We start from the raw sequence: 21,910 nt of genomic DNA, 5'->3' as shown, positions 1-21,910 counted from the left end.
AGGGGGGTAAAATACAAAAATGAATACATAAAAAATTACCTTCAAATGTATTAAAAAACTTCACAGAAATACAGTACCAGTAAAAAGTGTGGACACACCTACTCATTCAAGATTTTTTCTTTATTTTACTATTTTCTACATTGTAGAATAATAGTGAAGACATAAAAACTAAGAAATAACACATATGGAATTGTGTAGTAACCAAAAAAGTGTTAAGCAAACAAAAATATATTTTATATTCTTCAAAGTCGCCACCCTTTGGCTTGATTTTTTTTGTTAACCTTTATTTAACTAGGCAAGAACAAATTGTTATTTACAATGACGGCCTACCGGGGAACAGTGTGTTAACTGCCTTGTTCAGGGGCGGAACGACAGATTTTTACCTTGTCAGGTCAGGGATTCGATCCAGCAACCTTTCTGTTACTGGCCTAACGCTCTAACCACTAGGCTACCTGCCACCCCAAATGACAGCTTTGCACACTCTTTGCAGATCCAGCCACTTGTGACTGAAGGAAAGGCCTAATATTGTTTAGTTGCCTTCCAAAGGCAGATCCACTGTCACGTGACAGGAGTGTGGAAGGAGTGTTTTGGCAATGGGGGCCAAATGAATTAAGTTTCCTTGTTAACAGGTTCCATAATCATCAGTGCCTTATTATTCCTGTCCTGAGCTGTTTTGGACTTGATGACAGTTGGTGTAGACCATACCTTGTTGATGTCATCTGCTCCTCCATAGGCAAGGGTTAGTTGGAAATGATGAATAACAATCTCCACAAGACGCTGCGGTTGTTTGCAATATTTGCAGTTACATTTGTGTGTATTGTCAGGGGTGAATTCAGTGTGTCTTGGAGGGCAGGCCACATAATTCCCTTGTCTGTGACCCAGACATACTGTAATGCCTGACCAGAATATGTAACACACACACGCCCTTAAAGACCCACTGCTTCCAAAGCCACCTTACTCAGAGAGAGGGGAGTCCTCCCTAAGTCCCTCTCTCCCTTGTATAGGTTACATACTCTCCCTCTTAGCTGCTGTGTTCTCTCTCACTGTGCAGTATCCCTTCTATACAGGCACTTTAGAACCATCCCTGGCTGTGTGTGTCTATGAGAGAGTGTAAGTGAGTATCTCTGTGCTTTAGTGTTACCATCTGTGAGTGTGAGAAGGAGAAAGTGCAAGTGTGACTTTCGAGTGGTGTATCCATCTGAGTGTGAGTATGTATCCAGCTACGCTTGAGTGTGTATCCCTCTGTGTGTGTATGCCTGCATGTGTGTGTGCGTGCGGTATGTGCGATTGTAGGCTCACAGGAAAGCGAGGTTCCCCCTCCCTTGTGGTGTGGTGTGGTGCTGCCTGCTTTTCGCGCCCCCGTCGCGGAACCCCACAGGACTGGAATAAAAAGCAGCAGCGGTGCGTAACCGTGCTGGCAGCCCGCCGCCAACCTACCCCTCCCCTACACTCCTCCTCCATCCCTCTCTCCCTCCCTTCTCCACCCCTCCTTCTCCCTCTGCCCCTTCCCTCTCTGCACAGCGCTGAATGAATGATGGCAGGCAGGAGCGCTCGTGCTGCGCTCTGTACTTTCTCGTACAGTGGGCTGACAGCAAAGTTTTGGCAGGGCTGAGGTGTTACCTAAAAGGGGTGAGCTAAGGTAAACGAGGCCCCTGCCAGCGCCAGGCTAGCTACTCACAGAGGCAGGAGAGAAACCAAGAGGGTAAAGGGGGTAAAGGAAAGGCGGCTAGGGATGGGTATAGAGAAAGAGGATGGGTCTAGGGCTGGGGAAGGGGTTATAGGCTGGGTCTTAGGCAGGATTAGAGGCCAGGTCTAGGGCTGGGGCTATTAGGTTGTTCATTGTTAGGCTGCATATAGGGAAGGGCCTGAGACTGTGCATAAGGCGGGGGGACAGTGTCTCAGGCTGATGAAAGAGGTAGATTTTTGAACAGGACAATTTACATTGGGGCTGGGTAAGGTGCTGCAGCTGTTAAGATGTTTCACTACCAGTAGCAGGGAGAAAGGGTGTTAAGGTACTTTGAATGGGCCCATACAAACATATCTGGTCTCTCTTTTTTTCTCTTGTCCTCCTGTTTCCCTGGTTATCTGCTGAAGATAACTAAAGATAAACTGCTGGTCCTGACCAGTCATTAGAGAGCAATGTCCTCAGAGAGAGATGATGATTTTACCAGACATGAAAACGCATAATTGTTTGTGTGTTTTTAGTTTAAGCAGACTGTGTTTGTCTATTGTTGTGACCTGGATGAAGATCATATCAAATTATATGATCAATTTATGCAGAAATCCATGTATTTCCAAAGGGTTCACATACTTTTTCTTGCCACTGTATGTGTACATTTATTTTGCAACGCAACAGACACAACAGACCGGTGTGGTCTGCATCTTAGGGCTCCTGTGAGATGAACACAGTGGAGGACGGAGTGGCCCAACGTTTTTTCCAGGTCATTTCAACAAAACAATTCAATGTGATGGCGTTAAATCAACGTGGAAATTGGATTTGAAAAAAGTCATCAACGTATGGGAATTTTGTCTTTTTCTCACCTAACTTTAAACCTAAATCCAATGTCATAGTGACTTTTTTGATTGATTTCACTTTGAATTCAGGTTAGTTGACAACTCAACCAAATGTAAATCAACGTCTGTGCCCAGTGGGGAATGTGTGTGTGTTTGTGTGTGTGTAAGGGTGTGTGCGCGTGCCTGTGTTTGTACATGTGTGTTTGTGCACGCGTGCGTGTGTTTGTGGCGGTTAGCCTCAGTGCAGTGAGCTCTCACTCTCTTTGGTGGTGTTCAGTATTTTGTGAGTGGACAGGACAGCCATGGGTGGGCAGGCTGGCTGAGAGACAGGAGCGTGAGCCCTGCTGTTTGTCTTTGGCCTTTTTGAAACTCACAATTATGTGATAATTACACATCTATAAATGGATATCCTTGATCTAGACTGCACCAAGTCACGCATCAGCCCCTGATTTATTCTGATTTTTAAAACATACAAAGACATCATTCCTTCACAGACCACATCCAGAAACATTAAACTTCCGACTTTTCTCTCTCCCTCCTCCCCCCTTTGCCCTTCGACCTTCCTTTTCTGCGCTGCGTCTCTTTCTACTTTTAGCCTGCATGAAGCAGCAGATTTATGGCTTGTCCGGGGCATTCCTTTCATAGTCGTGCCATTGAAAGGGAAGAATAGACTGGAAAGGCATTCTGAGGCAAGCTGTATTGGGGCAAGAGTCAATGTTAAATACATCATTATGGTTTGTTTATGCTAAAGATCAAGTGTTCTGATAGGGACAATTTACTGTTTCACAATTAATTTGACTGTTAGCATACTTGGCTTTCGGAATATGCTAACTGCGAGGAAAGGTAAACCTGAACGCTTCCCTAATCCTGCCTTGTTATTGCTTTTGTAAAACGTTTTAAAAAATTGTCTGAAAAATGTAACATTCTAGCTAGGCTAAGACATTCTAAAACACATTCTATCCCATTGAACATCACCAAATCATTCTTCCAGTTTATGGTAGCCCCTAATGACACATTGTCATTGCTTCGCTCGCATCGCAATTAACTGTTAACGCAAAACAGATGGCCTACCATAACAGTGTAGACGAACTAATGAAAAAGCACAAAAAAACAACAACAACAAGAAAACTAAAGAGATAAGCAATTAAATGAGAGGAAAACGGTGAATGAAGAGCTGGGCCTGGTTTCCCGAAAGCGATGGAACTTAGGCTTCCGTGTATTTTAATGATGCATCTTTCCTACCACTGTCGAGTATGTAACATGCATTTCCAAAAACACCACACGCTATGTGCGTCGTTGAGGCATCGAAAGGATCGAAAGAAGAAAGCACTACTCTTGGATCAGTGTTCTCCCTTTACAATCTCACCTTAAAACTTCTTATGGCTGCAGTCCCGGTAACGGGACCGATATGACAACAGCCAGTCCAAGTGCAGGGCGCCAAATTCAAAAACCAGAAATCTCATAATTAAAATTCCTCAGACATTCATGTGTCTTATATCATTTTAAAGGTAATCTTGTTGTTAATCCCACCAAAGTGTCCGATTTCAAATAGGCTTTTCAGCGAAAGCACTACAAACGATTATGTTAGGTCACCACAAAACCACAATAATCACAGCCATTTTTCCCAGCTAAAGATAGCTTCACAAAAACCAGAATAGAGATAAAATGAATCACTAACCTTCGATTATTTTCATCAGATGACACTCATAGGACTTCATGTTACACAATACATGCATGTTTTGTTTGATTAAATTCATATTTATATAAAAAAATCTGAGTTTACATTGAGGCTACAAGATTCACTAAATGTAAATACATCAAGTGACTTTGCATAGCCCATCGTTTCAACAGAAATACTCATCATAAATATAGATGATAATACAAGTTATACACATTGAATTATAGATATACCTCTCCTTAATGCAACCGCTATGTCAGATTTCAAAAAAACTTTACGGAAAAAGAAATGCACGCTATAATCTGAGACGGCGCTCAAAAACAGCATACCACAGCTGCAAAGATGGCGTCACTATAAACAATAAAATACATGATAAATATTCCATTACCTTTGATGATCTAGATCAGAAAGCACACCAGGAATCCCAGGTCCACAATAAATGTTTGTTTTGTTCTAAGAAATCCGTTATTTATGTCCAAATACCTTCTTTTGTTAGCGCGTCTGGTTTACATATCCAAATGCTAATTCTGGTCAGCGTTATATCGGACAAAAACTTAAAAATGTGATATTACCGGTCGAAGAAACATTTCAAACTAAGTACTGAATCAATCATTAGGATGTTTTTAACATATAGCTTCAATAAAGTTCCAACCGGAGTATTCGTTCTTGTCTGCGTGAGCAATGGAACGTCAGTGTCTTGCATGAAGAAAAGGCATGATCAGGAAATGGCTGCTTCATGGACACCTGACTGATTCTGCTCTCATTCTCTCCCACAACATCATAGAAGTCTCATTGGAATTTCTATTGATGGTTGACATCTAGTGGAACCCCTAGGCAGTGCAACATCATTCATAACTCAAGTGGATTTCTTAAGGGACTCTGGTGAATACAGACAAGCTCAGATTTCTGACTTCCTGTTTTGATTTCAACTCAGGATTTTGCCTGCCAATATGAGTTCTGTTAATCTCACAGACATAATTCAAACAGTTTTAGAAACTTTAGAGTGTTTTCTATCCAATACTAATAATAATATGCAAATATTAGGAACTATGACTGAGGAGCAGGCCGTTTGATATGGGAACCTTTCATCTAAGCTACTCAATACTGCCCCTTCAGCCATAAGAAGTTAACATTCAAATTATTCACAATACTGATGATAGATCAGCTCCTAGAGCGATATCCCCTGTGGCTACAAATATTGAGGTGGCTTATTCCATTGCTTACCCTTGTAATGGTCTGGGTGTAGCTGGTGCAGAGGAGTCAGGCCCAGGACAGCAGAGATGAGTAACACAAGTAACTTTACTCAAATATTCCAATAACATGTCGTAATACCGAGCCCACAATAATGGACCAAACATACATAAAACAATCACGCACAAAAACCATGGGGAAAACAGAGGGTTAAATAATGAACATGTAATTGGGGAATTGAAACCAGGTGTGTAAAACAAAGACAAAACAAATGGAAAATGAAAAGTGGATCGGCGATGGCTAGAAGGCCAGTGACATCGACCGCCGAACGCCGCCCGAACAAGGAGAGGAACCGACTTCGGCGGAAGTCGTGACAGTAACCCCCCCTTGAGCCACACGTCGACACCGACCTCGGGGACGACCCGGAGGACGAGGCACAGGGCGATCCGGATGGAGACGGTGGAACTCCCGCAGCAACGAAGGGTCCAAAACGTCCTCCACCGTGGTCACAGAAAGACAGATAAACAACTTGATTTTGTGTTTAGCTGACATATTCTGTGTATAAAGTGACGCGGAAGGGCAAAAAAAGCATCTAACGACGTACTTAGCTGTGGTCTAATAACGAGTGGTTTCAAGAGTAACTTTAGTAATGATGGTTTTGGGAAACAGCTGGGAGATCTAACGATGCTCCTACGAAAGTTCTAACTATGAACGTAGCCTTAAGATACTTTTGGGAAACGGGGCCCAGATCTGTTCCATAAATCGTGAGCAGCAGCAGCTTGGTGGTATGCGGGCCAAGGCCACACATACGGTGGAATCATAAGGACCATGTTGACTCCGCCTGAAGACGGTGCAGCTGCGACCCCAGGATCAAAGGGACTGCTCGGCTATGCTAAGACAATATGGCTTACCCATACTTACCCATCCCATCCTCCATAAAAACATGGTCAAGCATGTAAACACTTTTACATGGTTTCGGGACAGTAATTTACCGTGTGCCGAGTACCATCCGCTTACAGAGGTCTATGTCATTTTAAGTGTTATTTTTGCCAAGTGCTCTTATTAAACAAGGTATCAGCCTTTATGGACAAATCCTGTGATGTGTAAGCATAGTGTGTTTGAACTAGTGTCGATGTGCTCTCTTATTTCATTTTTGGTTGGATTAACATGGATTTTTCAAAGAAGGGTCTGGCAATGTATTGTTTACTGAGTGTTCTGGTGGTCTCCACCAGAGATTGCGTGGATTGTGTTTCTGGGAACATGTCAAATCTTTCATTCGTTCACTTCTTCTTTCCTCCTCTCTTCTGCAACCCTCCTTGCCATCACCTCCTGCCCCACCGGACTTCATTTACTATGAATGTGCAAAGACTGCTTGTATGTATGCTTTCATTCACAACATGTGGACTGAATATACGTAAAGTAATTCATCCCAGAGAGGAAATGTACACAAGCATAACATAAACTTTCAAGTAAATCATCAATTATATCTGTGGAGGATCAAGAAAATTCCAAGACAATTGCAGTTAGGCCTATTTCAGCATGTTTCTCAAAAGAGGATTTCAGTCCAGCAGGAAAAACAACCTATAGTGTACTTGTTCTGCTGGCTCTCCTCCTGTGAATAAATAAAGGTCCAATTTGCATTGCATGTTTAGAAAGAGAAAACCTTCGAAATAGTAAACCTGGCACAGGGAGACTCGAAGTATAGGAATGTGTTTGGGAAACCTACTATACACAGACCCCTTTCTGGGAACATGTCAAATCTTTCATTCGTTCACTTCTTTCCTCCTCTCTTTTGCAACCCTCCTTGCCATCACCTCCTGCCCCACCGGACAGACATATTCCCTGTGTTTATAAGTTGGCCTGCATGTCATAAGCTGAAGCTAAGCTCCCTTTACATCTTGTAGAAATCGTTTGAAATCCCCAACATTTTAGAGCTTTTAAACTGTTTCGACAGCTCTCTCTCTTTTCCACCACCCCTCTGAGCGCTGGAAACGGTTTGGTGCATGTCTGAATGAACAAGTGTGTCATTATTTTCCCTTAAGCTGACATGAAAGATATTTCACAACTTGTGAACTGGTGTTTGTGAGACACAGGGGTTCTCAGTGAGATATCATTGTAACAGTACCATGTGGCCATAAAGGAGAAAAGTCCTGTTTTCTTACAGTTCTATAATGTACCGTGTAGGGCCGACTGCCAGAGGAAGTCTGATTTCATTTTGCCTCAGGGTTTGTGCTGCAGAAATCTTTCCCTCTGGGCTGAGCTGAAGTGAAACTCGGAATGACTTGGAACACAATTAAGCGCCAAGTGGAAGGATCGATGCTGGAAAGAATCTCCCTCTTAAAACTTAATTCATTACTTTTCATTGCACTTGTGTCTGTTTTCTGTTGAAACATGTGCCATGTGACCCAAGGCTAGCTTGGCATGTGTTTGTTTTGTAAAACATATCATGGAAGAACAATAGGTGACAGTGCATGATGGGACAAAACAGCAGACTTGTGGCCCTTCTGGTAGATTTGGCACTTTATTTAAGAGGAACAGGACATGGGTTCCAATCTGGTCAATGTACAGTAAGTCTATTAACCCTGTGATTGTTTCTCCATCTTTCTCTTCCTCTCCATACATCTATTCACTCACTTTCTCTCATTCTACATCTTCTGTCTCTTTCTTTCTCTCTCTCTTTCTCCTCCCATCTCCTGTAGGTGAGGTGTTAAGTCTGGTGGATGACCTGTTCTCAGGTTTGGGTTCGTCCTGTGTGGTGGCGGGTCGGAGGAATGGAGACCATCCTCACTCTGTGCTCTACTCGCTGGTCTTCAAGTGCCTGGAACCCGACAGCCTCTACAAGTAAGATGCCCCAACCTAAAATACTTTGGACATGAGCCCGTATTCATAAAGCCTCTCAGAGTAGGAGTGCTGATCTAGAATCATGTCCCCACTGTCCATGTAATCTTATTCATTATGATCTAAAAGGCAGAACTGATTCTAGATCAGCACTCCTACTCTGAGACGCTTTATTAATACGGGCCCATATTTACTATGGCTTTGCACCATTCCAAGGGTGAAATGAAAAGTAGGCTAAACAACAAGGTAGAAATTAAAGATAAAATAGGAGAAAAGACAGATGTATTCGTTTTTGTTCTGTTGTTCACTTCTCTGTGGTAAGTGTTGCTGTTGCCCTTTACATCAACCTCAGAGACTGAGTCTGTTGAGTTGTCGCCACGTTAAAAACCTTCTCACCTCTACTGTTGTCTTCTTACCTATACATTGTTCTCCTTTTGACTCGTAGCTCGTTCTAACCAAATTGACCATACTTTCATGAGTTCAGAATTCGCATTACCATAAAAAAAACACATTGTTAACCAGTGGCATTGTTGTAATATTTGCATCTTTCCTAAACAAGAATGACTTGACAAATATCATCCGGCCAGCACCACATACTTTCCCTGAGTGTCTGTACTCCCATTGGCAATGGGACTTGTATAGGCCGTGTTTTAATTCCCCCCAGCCAGAACACAGCTGGCTCGTATTAGGCGGGCGGCACATATTTTGGTCTCACCAGGGTGGAAGTGGTGGATGCTAGTATTATTGTTTCCGTAATTGTTCCGTTTGTCATGAGGCCTTTTGCAATGGAGGAAAACGTGGTCATGGTGAATAACGAGCATCACAACCAACCAACCGACCATCGTGGTGTTTGTGTCACACAGAAACTGGAGGAGACTGGAGCCATTGACCAGTTGGTCTGTCTGGTGCTTATAGTCTGGGGCGGTTAGCTAACAGTCAGACAGACAGACCACTCCTAATCCTTCTATAGACATGACAATTAGTCATAAAGACTCAGAACCATAACACATTAAGCAGCACGGAAGACATGCACGGGGGAAACACACACACATACACACACTGGCAGGTCAATCAGTTGCATGCACACGTCCGAACCCACTGACACATACTAATATGTTCAGCAGTTGAAGCACTCCTTAATTTATGGACAGACATAAGTACAGCCTTGAGTCCCTCACTTAAGAATATGTGAGGGGTATAGTCAACCCTACATCCCATTAGGGTTAGCAGAGAACACTTTAGGGTTACCATGGACAGCTGTTAGTAAACTTTGCAGGTGTTTCATTTTGCAAAGGGGATTCACTTAGTTGAGTCCTTGTCTTAGGTGAGTATTAATATAGAGTAAAAAGAAAAGCCTATTAGTGGGAAAGTGAAGAGATTAAATTAAATCAGCTATGTCCACATGGAGGCTGAGTCCACATGAATGTTCCATAAGCGGCCCTGCTGCCAATAGAGACTATGCTGTTTATGTTTGTCTGTGGCCCCGGGTAGCCTCGACAGACGCACGCTAAGCATGCCTTTATGAATCCATCATCACAGTTGGAGACTTTTATGTTGCGCTGTTCGGAGGAGATCTCAGAGAGGCAGTAAATGAGTCTTCAGAGGGTCCAGGGGTTTGCAGCCCGCCTTCCCAGGGACCATCGCTGTGATGTGCATTTGATAGCAGCACTTTGTTCTCCTTGGGTATAATTTCCCTGATCCCTCTACCTCTTGTCTCCACATCTTGAAATCAAGTTAGATGGGCACAGTGTGCTCTGAAACGAAACAGGCCCCAGATGCAAACGAAGAGGGGACACTCCGATCATCACACCGTGTTTCTCTCCTCTGAGCTCTCTCAACTTTTGTTTGGTGTTTTATGTTTCTGCCCCTGTCCAACTGTTTTTCCATCTTGTTTATTTTGGGAAGCGGCCTCTGCAGCTGTGCAAGACACAGATAGGTCATTGGTGTTTATGTTAAAGGTGCACAATGCAGAAATTGCACTGGCATTTTCTGTTTGCTAAAATTCTAATAGTTCGCCTAATTTCAGTTTATGTGACAAAACAAGCTATTTCTATGTGAATTTGGTCGGGTCCCCAAATAGTTACATATTGCAGCTTTAAACAAAGGAATCGGGGAGGACTGTTGGGGGCAGCGCTCCCCAGAAGCCTACAGCAGAAGTCATAACAGCATGATTGTGAGAGTATATTGAGAGGGATGATGTATTCAAGCTTAAGGTAGTAGGAGATTCCTGTGCAACCGGTTGCAACTTCCCTTCTTTCCCACCATCTGCCTTGAGCAACCTGGAAGTCAATCCAAACAAGAGAGAGATGGAGAGAGAGAGCTTACTAGACGGTGAAACTTGGATGCCTCTACTTCCGCTTTTCTGAGCATAGGGAGAGAGAACACTGCCTTGTATACGTCCACCTATACAAGGCAGTAGTGCCCACCTTCGCCCGGACCCTAAAGGACATCGCCCTCAACCGCAGCCCCAACACCTCACACAGGAGCAACAGATCAACAGACACCACGCCCAGACCAGCGAGACACTCGCCCTAACCTGCGGGCCCCCCCCCCCCCCGGACCTACATATAGAGGACCAACGCCGAGAGGACCTACATTCAGACCACAGCACCACCAGCAAGTCAAACACCCCATTTAGGCCCCCTCAGATCAGACCTATGCCCCTCCTGCTCACCCTATACCCCCCACTCCCGCAAAGAGGGCCTCAACATGAAAGTCACAAATACGCCCAGGCTGTGAGCAGGCAAACAGGCCCAACCCCCACTCTTACACTAGCCCAAGCTAATGGCATGTACCTGATGCTCAGCAGGCTCTGCTCACACTTACTGGTCTGAGGCCAAACCACACGACCAACAACATTGGACACTTTATGGAACACAACACTTTCACTATCTCATCCTGGAATATCCAAGGCCTGAGGTCATCTGCCTTTGGCCTAAAGAGCAGGAACCTGGACTTCACCAAAGAAGAAATACAGACATTGCCATCCTACAAGAAACATGGTATGAAGGAGATGGACCCACTTGTAGTCACATCCACCAAACTACCAGGTGTGAGACAGGGAAGGGACTCAGGGGGTATGCTAATTTGGTATAGAGCAGACCTAACTCACTCTATTACATTTATAACAACAGGAACATTTTACATTTGGCTAGAAATTCAAAAGGAAATTATCTCAACAGAGACAAATGTCCTCCTGTGTGCTACCTATATCCTCCCACTAGACTTCCCATAATTTAATGAAGACAGCTTCTCCATCCTAATGATTTCCAGGCGACCCAAATCCCAGAACTGGACAAGAACCTGACACACTCAGCACACAGGGGGACAAACACCTACCTGGAGGTGACAGCATTCCCTCCCCCATATATCCCCCTAGGCAAAACTACGACAACATAACCAACAAAAATGTGTCACAACTCATGCAGCTCTGTCGCATGCTGGGAATGTACATGGTCAATGGTAGGCTTCGAGGGGACTCCTACAGTAGATACACCTGTAGCTCATCCCTTGGCAGTAGTACTGTAGACTACTTTATCACTGACCTCAACCCAGAGTCTCTCAGAGCATTCACAGTCAGCCCACTGACACCCCTATCAGATCACAGAAAAATCACAGTCTACTTGAACAGAGCAATACTCGATCATGAGGCATCAAAGCCAAAGGATCTGAATAATATTAAGAAATGCTATAGATGGAAAGAAAGTAGTGTGGAAACCTACGAAATAACAATTAGGCAACAACAAATTCAGTACCTTTCAGACAACTTCCTGGACAAAATGTTTCACTGTAATAGAGAAGGTGGAAACTTGGCAGTAGAAAACCTAAACAGTATATTTGATCTATCAGCTTCCCTATCAAATCAAAAATATTCAAACAGAAAACCTAAGAAAATTAACAACAATGACAAATGGTTTGACAAAGAATGCAAAAACCTAAGAAAGAAATTCAGAAACCGATCCAACCAAAAACATAGAGACCCAGAAAACCTGAGCCTATGCCTTCACTATGGTGAATCACTAAAACAATACAGAAAAACACAACAGAAAAAGAAGGAACAGCACGTCAGAAATCAGCTTAATGTAATTGAAGAATCCATAGACTAACCACTTCTGTGAAAATTGGAAAACACTAAACAAACAACAGGAAGAGTTATCTATCGAAAACAGAGATGTATGGGTAAATCACTTTTCCAGTCTTTTTGGCTCTGTAACAAAGAACAGCAAAAACATATACATGATCAAATACAAATCTTAGATTCAACTATTAAAGACTACCAGAACCCACTGGTTTATCCAATTACATTGAATGAACTACAGGACAAAATGCAAACCCTCCAACCCAAAAAGACCTGTGGTGTTGATGGTATCCTCAATGAAATTATAAAATATACAGACCACAAATTCCATTTGGCTATACTTAAACTCTTTAACATCATCCTTAGCTCTGGCATCTTCCCCAATATTTGGAACCAAGGGCTGCCCAATCCACAAAAGTGGAGACAAATTTGACCCCAATAACTACCGTGGGATATGCGTCAACTGCAACCTTGGGAAAGTCCTCTGCATTATCATTAACACCAGACACTTACATTTCCTCAGTGAAAACAATGGACTGCGCAAATGTCAAATTGGATTTTTACCAAATTACAGTTCAGCAGACCACGTATTCACCCTGCACACCCTAATTGACAAATAAACCAAAACAATGGCAAAGTCCTCTCATGCTTTGTTTTTTCAAAAAATCTTTTCACTTAATTTGGCATGTGAGTCTGCTATACAAATTGATGGACAATGGTGTTGGGGGAAAAACATACGACATTATAAAATCCATGTACACAAACAAGAAATGTGCGGGTAAAATTTGCACACAAAAAACACACACATTAATTTCCACAGGGCCGTGGGGTGAGACAGGGTTGCAGTTTAAGCCCCACCTTCTTCAACATATATATCAACAAATTAGCAAGGGCACTAGAACAGTCTGCAGAACCCAGCCTCACCCTACCTGTCACGATCATTATATAAATAATCGGACCAAGGCGCAGCGTGAGTAGAGTTCCACATATTTATTACAGTGAAACTTCAAAACAACAAAGAGTTAACGAACGTGCAATACGTAGCGCACATAGGCACTCATACAAACAATATCCCACAACGCAGGTGGGAAAAGGGACACACTAAGTATGATCCCCAATTAGAAGGAAGCTCCGGGCCGTGGACCGTCACTGGAGGCTCTGGACTGAACAGTCACTGGAAGCTCCGGGCCGTGGACCGTCACTGGAGGTTCCGGGCTGTAGACCGTCGCTGGAGACTCAGGGCTGGTGACACACTCTTCAAGGCGAGTGCGGGGATCCGACACAGGCCGTACCGGACTGGGGAGGCGCACTGGAGGCCTGGTGCGTGGAGCCGGCACAGGTTTCACCGGACTGATGACACGCTCTTCAGGGCGAGTGCGGGAGCCGGCACAGGACGTACCGGGCTAGGAAGGCGCACTGGAGGCCTGGTGCGTGGAGCCGGCACAGGTTGCACCGGACTGATGACACGCTCTTCAGGGCAAATGCGCTGCAGAATACACCTAACCAACATCTCTCTCCGATATCCCTCCTCACACTGCTCCAACGACTCCCAGACGGTCTCTGGCTCTCTCCTCGGCTCGACCGATCGCCCCTTGTGCCCCCCCCCCCCAAGATTTTGTGCCCCCCCCAAAAAAAAAAATCTTGGGGTTGCCCTTGGGCTGTTTGTGGCCGCGGACCCCGGCGTCGTCGCTGTCCTCCTATATTACTTGGTGACTCCTGCCAAGGAAGGGTCTCGCATCCACCCAGTATTTCCTCCCATGTCCAACTCTCCTTTACCTCCTGGGCACGCTGCTTGGTCCTGTAATGGTGGGATATTCTGTCACGATCGTTATATAAATAATCGGACCAAGGCACAGCGTGAGTAGAGTTCCACATATTTATTACAGTGAAACTTCAAAACAACAAAGAATTAACGAACGTGCAATACGTAGCCCGCATAGGCACTCATACAAACAATATCCCACAACGCAGGTGGGAAAAGGGACACACTAAGTATGATCCCCAATTAGAGGCAACGATATACAGCTGCCTCCAATTGGGAACCATACTCACACACCAACATAGAACTATAATAACTAGAAAACCCCCCTAGTCACGCTCTGACCGATTACACGGTAGTGTCAGGGCGTGACACTACCAGAATCTGAAGTCAAATGTTTACTGTTTGCTGATGATCTGGTGCTTCTGTCCCCAATCAAGGAGGGCATACAGCAGCACCTAGATATTTGCACAGATTCTGTCAGACCTGGGCCCTGACAGTAAATCTTAGTAAGACAAAAAAAAAATGGTGTTCCAAAAAAGGTCCAGTTGCCAGGACCACAAATACAAATTCCATCTAGACACCATTGCGTTAGAACAGTGGTTGCCACACTTTCTATAGTCCCGTACCCCTTCAAACATTCCACCTCCAGCTGTGTAGCCCCTCTAGCACCAGGGTCAGCACACTCTCAAGTGTTTTTTTTGCCATCATTGTAAGCCTGCCACACACACACACACACTATACGATACATTTATTAAACATAAGAATGAGTGTGAGTTTTTGTCACAACCCGGCTCGTGGGAAGTGACAAAGAGCTCTTCTAGGACCAGAGCACAAATATTAATATAATAATAATAATAAATCATTTTGTTCTTTATTTAGCCATCTTACATATAAAACCTTATTTGTTCATCAAAAATTGTGAATAACTCACCACAGGTTAATGAGAAGGGTGTGCTTGAAAGGATGCACATAACTCTGCAATGTTGGGTTGTATTGAAGAGAGTCTCAGTCTGAAATAATTTTCCACACGTGGTCTGTGCCTGTATTTAGTTTTCATGCTAGTGAAGGCCGAGAATCCACTCTCACATAGGTACGTGGTTGCAAAGGGCATCAGTGTCTTAACAGCGCGATTTGCCAAGGAAAGAAACTCTGAGCTTAGCCCTATCCAGATATCTGGCAGTGGCTTCTGATTTAATACAATTTTCACAGAACCGCTTGTTGCAATTTTGATGAGGCTCTCTTGTTCAGATATCGGTAAGTGGACTGGAGGCAGGGCAAGCAAGGGATAACGAATCCAGTTGTTTGTGTCATCTGTTTCGGGAGAGTACCTGCGTAATTGCGCACCCAGCTAACTCAGCTGCTTCGCGATATCACATTTGACATTGTCTATAAGCTTGAGTTCATTTGCACACCAAAAAAATCATACAATGATGGAAAGACCTGTGCTTTGTTAATGCAGACAGAGAAGAGCTCCAACTTCTTAATCATACTTTGCCCCTTGATAACCAGCGCACTTCTGTATGTTGTAAAAGCGTTACATGGTCGCTGCCGATATCATTGCATAGTGCAGAAAATACACGAGATTTCAGGGGCCTTGCTAATTAACAAAGTTAACCATTTTCACTGTAGGGTCCAAAACGTCTTTCAAGCTGTCAGGCATTCCCTTGACAGCAAGAGCCTCTCGGTGGATGTTGCAGTGTACCCAAGTGGTGTCTGGAGCAACTGCTTGCACGCACATTACCACTCCACTATGTCTCCTTGTCATGGCTTTTGCGCTATCAGTAATGATACCAACACATCTTGACCACCAAAGTCCATTTGATGTCACAAAGCTGTCCAGTACTTTAAAAATATCCTCTCCTGTTGTCCTAGTTTCCAGTGGTTTGCAGAAGAGGATGTCTTCCTTAATTGACCCCCCGTAAACGTACCAGACATATACCAGGAGCTGTACCAGGCCCGCCACGTCTGTTGACTCATCCAGCTGTAACGCATTGAATTCACTGGCTTGTATATGAAGCAGTAATTGTTTCAAAAAATCTCCTGCCATGTCACTGCTGCGTCGTGAAACAGTGTTGTTTGATGAAGGCATTGTCTGTATAGTTTTTGGGGCCTTTTCCCTCAGCACTGTCCCAGCCATATCTGCGGCAGCAGGAAGAATTAAATTTCTTTTTTCATCTTTATTTAACCAGGTAGGCTAGTCGAGAACAAGTTCTCATTTACATCTGCGACCTGGCCAAGATAAAGCAAAACAGTGCGACACAAACAACAACACAGTGTTGGAATAAACAAACATACAGTCAATAACACAATCGAAAAACGTCTATATATAGTGTGTGCAAATGAGGTAAGATAAGGGAGGTAAGGCAATAAATAGGCCATAGTGGTGAAATAATTACTATTTAGCAATTAAACACTGGAGTGATAGATGTGCAGAAGATGAATGTGCAAGGAGAGATAATGAGGTGCAAAGCAGCAAAATAAATAACAGTATGGGGATGCGGTAGTTGGATGGGCTATTTACAGATGGGCTATGTACAGGTGCAGTGATCTGTGAGCTGCTCTGACAGCTGGTGCTTAAAGTTAGTGAGGGAGATATGAGTCTCCAGCTTCAGTGATTTTTGCAATTCGTTCCAGTCATTGGCAGCAGAGAACTGGAAGGAAAGGCGGCCAAAGGAGGAATGGGCTTTGGGGGTGACCATTGAAATATACCTGCTGGAGCGCGTGCGTGGGTGCTGCTATGTTGACCAGTGAGCTGAGATAAGGCGGGGCTTTACCTAGCAAAGACTTATAGATGACCTGGAGCCAGTGGGTTTGGCGATGAATATGAAGCAAGGGCCAGCCAACGAGAGCATACAGGTTTTACAGATCTTTGGGAATCTCAGACGATATGAAAGAGAGGTTGAACAGGCTAGTAATAAGGGTTGCAACAATTTCGGCTGATAATTTTAGAAAGGGGGCGTCCAGATTGTCTAGCCCTGCTGATTTGAGGGGTCCAGATTTTGCAGCTCTTTCAAGAACATCAGCTATCTGATTTGGTTGAAGGAGAAATGGGGGAGGCTTGGGCAAGTTGCTATGTGGCGTGCAGGGCTGTTGACCAGGGTAGGGGTGGCTAGGTGGAAAGCATGGCCAGCCATAGAAAAATGCTTATTGAAATTCTCAATTATTGTGCATTTATTGGTGGTGACAGTGTTTCCTAGCCTCAGTGCAGTGGGCAGCTGGGAGGAGGTGCTCTTTTTCTGTTTGAAAAAGCTAGCTATTGCTTTCCTAACTGCGTATGTATATTGGTTCCTAACTTCCCTGAAAAGTTGCATATCGCGGGGGCTATTCGATGCTAATGCAGTACGCCACAGGATGTTTTTGTGCTGGTCAAGGGCTAGGTCGATTAGAAAGGCCTGCTCGCTCAAGTGTTTTAGGGAGCGTTTGACAGTGATGAGGGGTGGTCGTTTGACTGCAGACCCATTACGGATGCAAGCAATGAGGCAGTGATCGTTGAGATCCTGGTTGAAGACAGCAGAGGTGTATTTGGAGGCAGGTTGGTTAGGATGATATCTATGAGGTTGCCTGTGTTTACGGATTTGGGGTTGTACCTGGTAGGTTCATTGATAATTTGTGTGAGATTGAGGGCATCAAGCTTAGATTGTAGGATGGCCGGGGTGTTAAGCATGTCCCAGTTTAGGTCACCTAGTAGCACGAGCTCAGAAGATAGATGGGGGGCAATCAATTCACATATGGTATTGAGGGCACAGCTGGGGGCAGAGGGTGGTCTATAGCAAGCGGCAACAGTGAGAGACTTGTTTCTGGAAAGGTGCATTTTTAGAAGACGAAGCTCGAATTGTTCGGGTACAGACCTGGATAGTAAGACAGAACTCTGCAGGCTATCTCTGCAGTAGATTGCAACTCCGCCCCCTTTGGCAGTTCTATCTTGTCGGAAAATGTTATAGTTAGGGATAGAAATGTCTGGGTTTTTGGTGGCCTTCCTAAGCCAGGATTCAGACACAGCTAGGACATCCGGCTTGGCAGAGTGTGCTAAAGCAGTGAATAAAACAAACTTAGGGAGGAAGCTTCTAATGTTAACATGCATGAAACCAAGGCTTTTTCGGTTACAGAAGTCAACAAATGAGAGCACCTGGGGAATGGGAGTGGAGCTAGGCACTATAGGGCCTGGATTAACCTCTACATCACCAGAGGAGGAGTAGGATAAGGGTACGGCCAAGGGCTATAAGATCTGGTTGTCTAGTACGTTCGGAACAGAGAGTAAAAGGAGCAGGTTTCTGGGCGCGGTAGAATATATTCAATGCATAATGTACAGAGAAAGGTATGGTAGGATGTGAATACAGTTGTGGTAAACCTAGGCATTGAGTGATGATGAGAGAGGTATTGTCTCTAGAGACATCGATTAAACCAGGTGAGATCACTGCATGTGTGGGAGGTGGGACAAGAGGGTTATTTGAGGCATATTGAGCAGGGCTGGAGGCTCTACAGTGAAATAAGACAATAATCACTAACCAAAACAGCAATGGACAAGGCATATTGACATTAGGGAGAGGCATGCGTAGCTGAGTGATAGGGTCCAACGGGCTGGAGACACGGCAATTCAGACAGCTAGTGGGCCGGGGTTAGCAGGGTAGCAGAAGGGCCTTAGAGGGACTTCGCGACGGAAGAAGTCTGTTGTAGCCCCTTGTGCGGTTACGTCGGCAGACCAGTCCTGATGGATCAGCAGGGTTCAGTGTAGTAAAAGGGTCCAGGCCAATTGGCAAAATTGCTATAGTAGCCCAAGAAATTGACTGATGGACCACTTCAGCTAACAGTCCAGTATGCTCCAGACAGCGGCTAGCAGGCTAGCAGATGGGCATTCAGGGGACATCGCGACAGAGGAGCCTGTTGAAAAACCGTCTCGGGCTCCGTATCGGCAATAAAAGGGATCCAGGCCAAATGGCAAAATAGTTATTGTAGCCCAAGGATGGACCTCTTCAGCTAGCCGGGAGATGGGCCTAGCATAGGCTAGCTCCAGGCTAATTGGTGCTTGCTTCGGGACAGGGACGTTAGCCAGGAGAAGCCAATCTGGATAGCAGCTAGCTAGCTGCGATGATCCAGGTGAAGAGGTTCAGAGCTTGCGGAGATATCCGGAGATATGGAGAAAAGGGAGTCCGATAAGCTCTGAGTTGAATCATGCCGTGCAGACTGGCAGGAGTTGTCCTGGCTAAAGGTTAGCTGATGACCGCTAGCACATTGGGTCGATCGATACCACATTGGGTGAAGCAGGTTGCAGGAGAGTATGTTGAAGTTGGGGTTAAGAAAAAAATATATATATATATGCGATGAAAAAATATATAAATAAAGATATATACACGGGACATGACAAGACGAAAACAAAAGACGCCTGACTGCTACGCCATCTTGGAGAAAAAGTCCTCCACAATAGTATGGGGCTTGCGTGCCTGTCCTAGCCACTCGGTAGCTCACCATATAAGACGCTTCTAGCCCCTTCTTATTAATGGCATCTGTTGCTTTTATACATGTCTTACTACTCGAAAATCGTTTTAATTCTCACTCAAAAAACTCCTGTGGCTTATTTTTCAAATTGGCATGTTTTGTTTCTAAATTTCTGCGCAATAGTGAAGGTTTCAGCAAGTTGTGAGATTGTACTTTTGCACATACTTCCAACTTCAACTGTATATACAGATATATATATATATATATATATTTATTTATAGAGATGAATGTACTTTGGTGCGAAAAGTGCAAATCAATCCCAGAACAACAGCAAAAGACATTGTGAAGATGCTGGAAGAAACAGGTACAAAATGATCTATATCCACAGTAAAACAAGTCATATCGACATAACCTGAAAGGCCGCTCAGCAAGGAAGAAGCCACTGGTCCAAAACTGCCTTAAAAAAGCCAGACTATGGTTTGCAGCTGCACATGGGGACAAAGATCATACTTTTTGGAGAAATGTTCTCTGGTCTGATGAAACAAAAATAGAACTGTTTGGCCATAATACCATCGTTATGTTTGGAGGAAAAAGGGGGATGCGTGCAAGCCAAAGAACACCATCCCAACCGTGAAGCACGAGGGTGGCAGCATCGTTTTGTGGGGGTGCTTTGCTGCAGGAGGGACTGGTGCACTTCACAAAATAGATGGCATCATGAGGGGGGAAAATTATGCGGCTATTTTGAAGCAACATCTCAAGACATCAGTCAGGAAGTTAAAGCTTGGTCGCAAATGGGTCTTCCAAATGGACAATGACCCCCAAGCATACTTCCAAAGTTGTGGCAGAATGGCTTAAGGAGTAAGCCCTGACCTCAATCCCATAGAAAATGTGTGGGCAGAACTGAAAAAAGCGTGTGCAAGCAAGGAGGCCTACAAATCTGACGCAGTTACACCAGCATTCAGGATGGAATGGGCCAGAATTCACCCAACTTATTGTGGGAAGCTTGTAGAAGGCTACCTGAAACGTCTGACCCAAGTAAAAAAAAAAAATGAAAGGCAAAGCTGCCAAACTTCTGACCCAGTGGGAATGTGATGAAAGAAAAAAAAGCTGAAATAAATCATTCTCTCTACCATTATTCTGACATTTCACATTCTTAAAATAAAGTGATGATATAACTGACCTAAGACAGAGAATTTTTACTAGGATTAAATGTCAGGAATTGTGAAAAACTGAGTTTAATTGTATTTGGTTAAGGTTTATGTAAACTTCCGACTTCAACTGTATATGTATATATTTTTTATATGTATTTTTGCAATATGTATATATATGTCAATCACATTTTTATTTGGCGTACCCCCGACGGCATTGCACGTACCCCTGGGGGGAATACCTGCCCTAGAGCACACAAAAATACGATATATACCTCAGCCTTAACATCAGCACCACAGGTAACTTCCACAAAGCTGTGAACAATCTGAAAGACAAGGCAAGAAGTGCCTTCTCCTCCATCAAAAGGAACATAAAATTTGACATACCAATTAGGATCTGGCTAAAAATACCTATTGCCCTTTGTAGTTGTGAGGTCTGGGGTCCGCTCACCAACCAAATTTTCACAAAATGGGACAAACACCAAATTGAGACTCTGCATGCAGAAACCTGCAAAAATATCCTCTGTGTACAACGTAAAATACCAAATTATGCATGCAGAGCAGAATTAGGCCGATACTCGCAAATGATCAAAATCCAGAAAAGAGACGTTCAATTCTACAACCACCTAAAAGGAAGCAATTCCCAAATCTTCCATAACAAAGCCATCACCTACAGAGAGATGAACCTTGTGAAGAGTACCCTAAGCAAGCTGGTCCTGGGGCTCTGTTCACAAACACAAACAGACGCCACAGAGCTCCAGGACAGCAACACAATTAGACCCAATCAAATCATGAAACTAAAAGAAAATTACTTGACACATTGCAAAGAATTTACAAAAAAACAGAGCGAACTAGAATGCTATTTGGCCCTAAACAGAGAGTACACAGTGACAGAATTCCTAACCACTGTGACTGTGACCCAAATTTAAGGAAAGCTTTGACTATGTACAGACTCAGTGAGCATGGCCTTGCTATTGAGAAAGGTCGGCGTAGGCAGACCTGGCTCTCAAGAGTAGACAGGCTATGTGCACACTGCCCACAAAACAAGGTGGAAACTGAGCTGCACTTCCTAACCTCCTGCCAAATGTATGACCATATTAGAGACACATATTTCTCTCAGATTACACAGACCCACAAAGAATTCGAAAACAATTCCAATTTTGATAAACTCCCATATCTATTGGGTGAAATACCACAGTGTGCAATCACAGCAGCAAGATTTGTGACCTGTTGCCAAAAAGGCAACCAGTGAAGAACAAAAACCATTG

General features: G+C 44.0%; 1 protein-coding gene across 1 annotated transcript in view; it reads left to right on the top strand.

Moving 5' to 3' along the window:
- The window catches only part of LOC139552308 (astrotactin-2-like), a 547,772-nt gene that overhangs the window by 499,990 nt on the left and 25,872 nt on the right, over positions 1-21,910 (top strand). The window contains exon 20 of the mRNA XM_071363924.1: positions 8,083-8,224. Within this exon, the coding sequence (XP_071220025.1) occupies positions 8,083-8,224 (142 nt within the window). The remainder of the gene's footprint in view (positions 1-8,082; positions 8,225-21,910) is intronic.

The sequence above is a fragment of the Salvelinus alpinus genome, chromosome 24 (assembly GCF_045679555.1).
Source record: "Salvelinus alpinus chromosome 24, SLU_Salpinus.1, whole genome shotgun sequence".
Lineage (NCBI taxonomy): Eukaryota > Metazoa > Chordata > Actinopteri > Salmoniformes > Salmonidae > Salvelinus > Salvelinus alpinus.
Note: the sequence above shows the minus strand (reverse complement) of the source record. Positions and strands in the feature narration are given on the sequence as shown.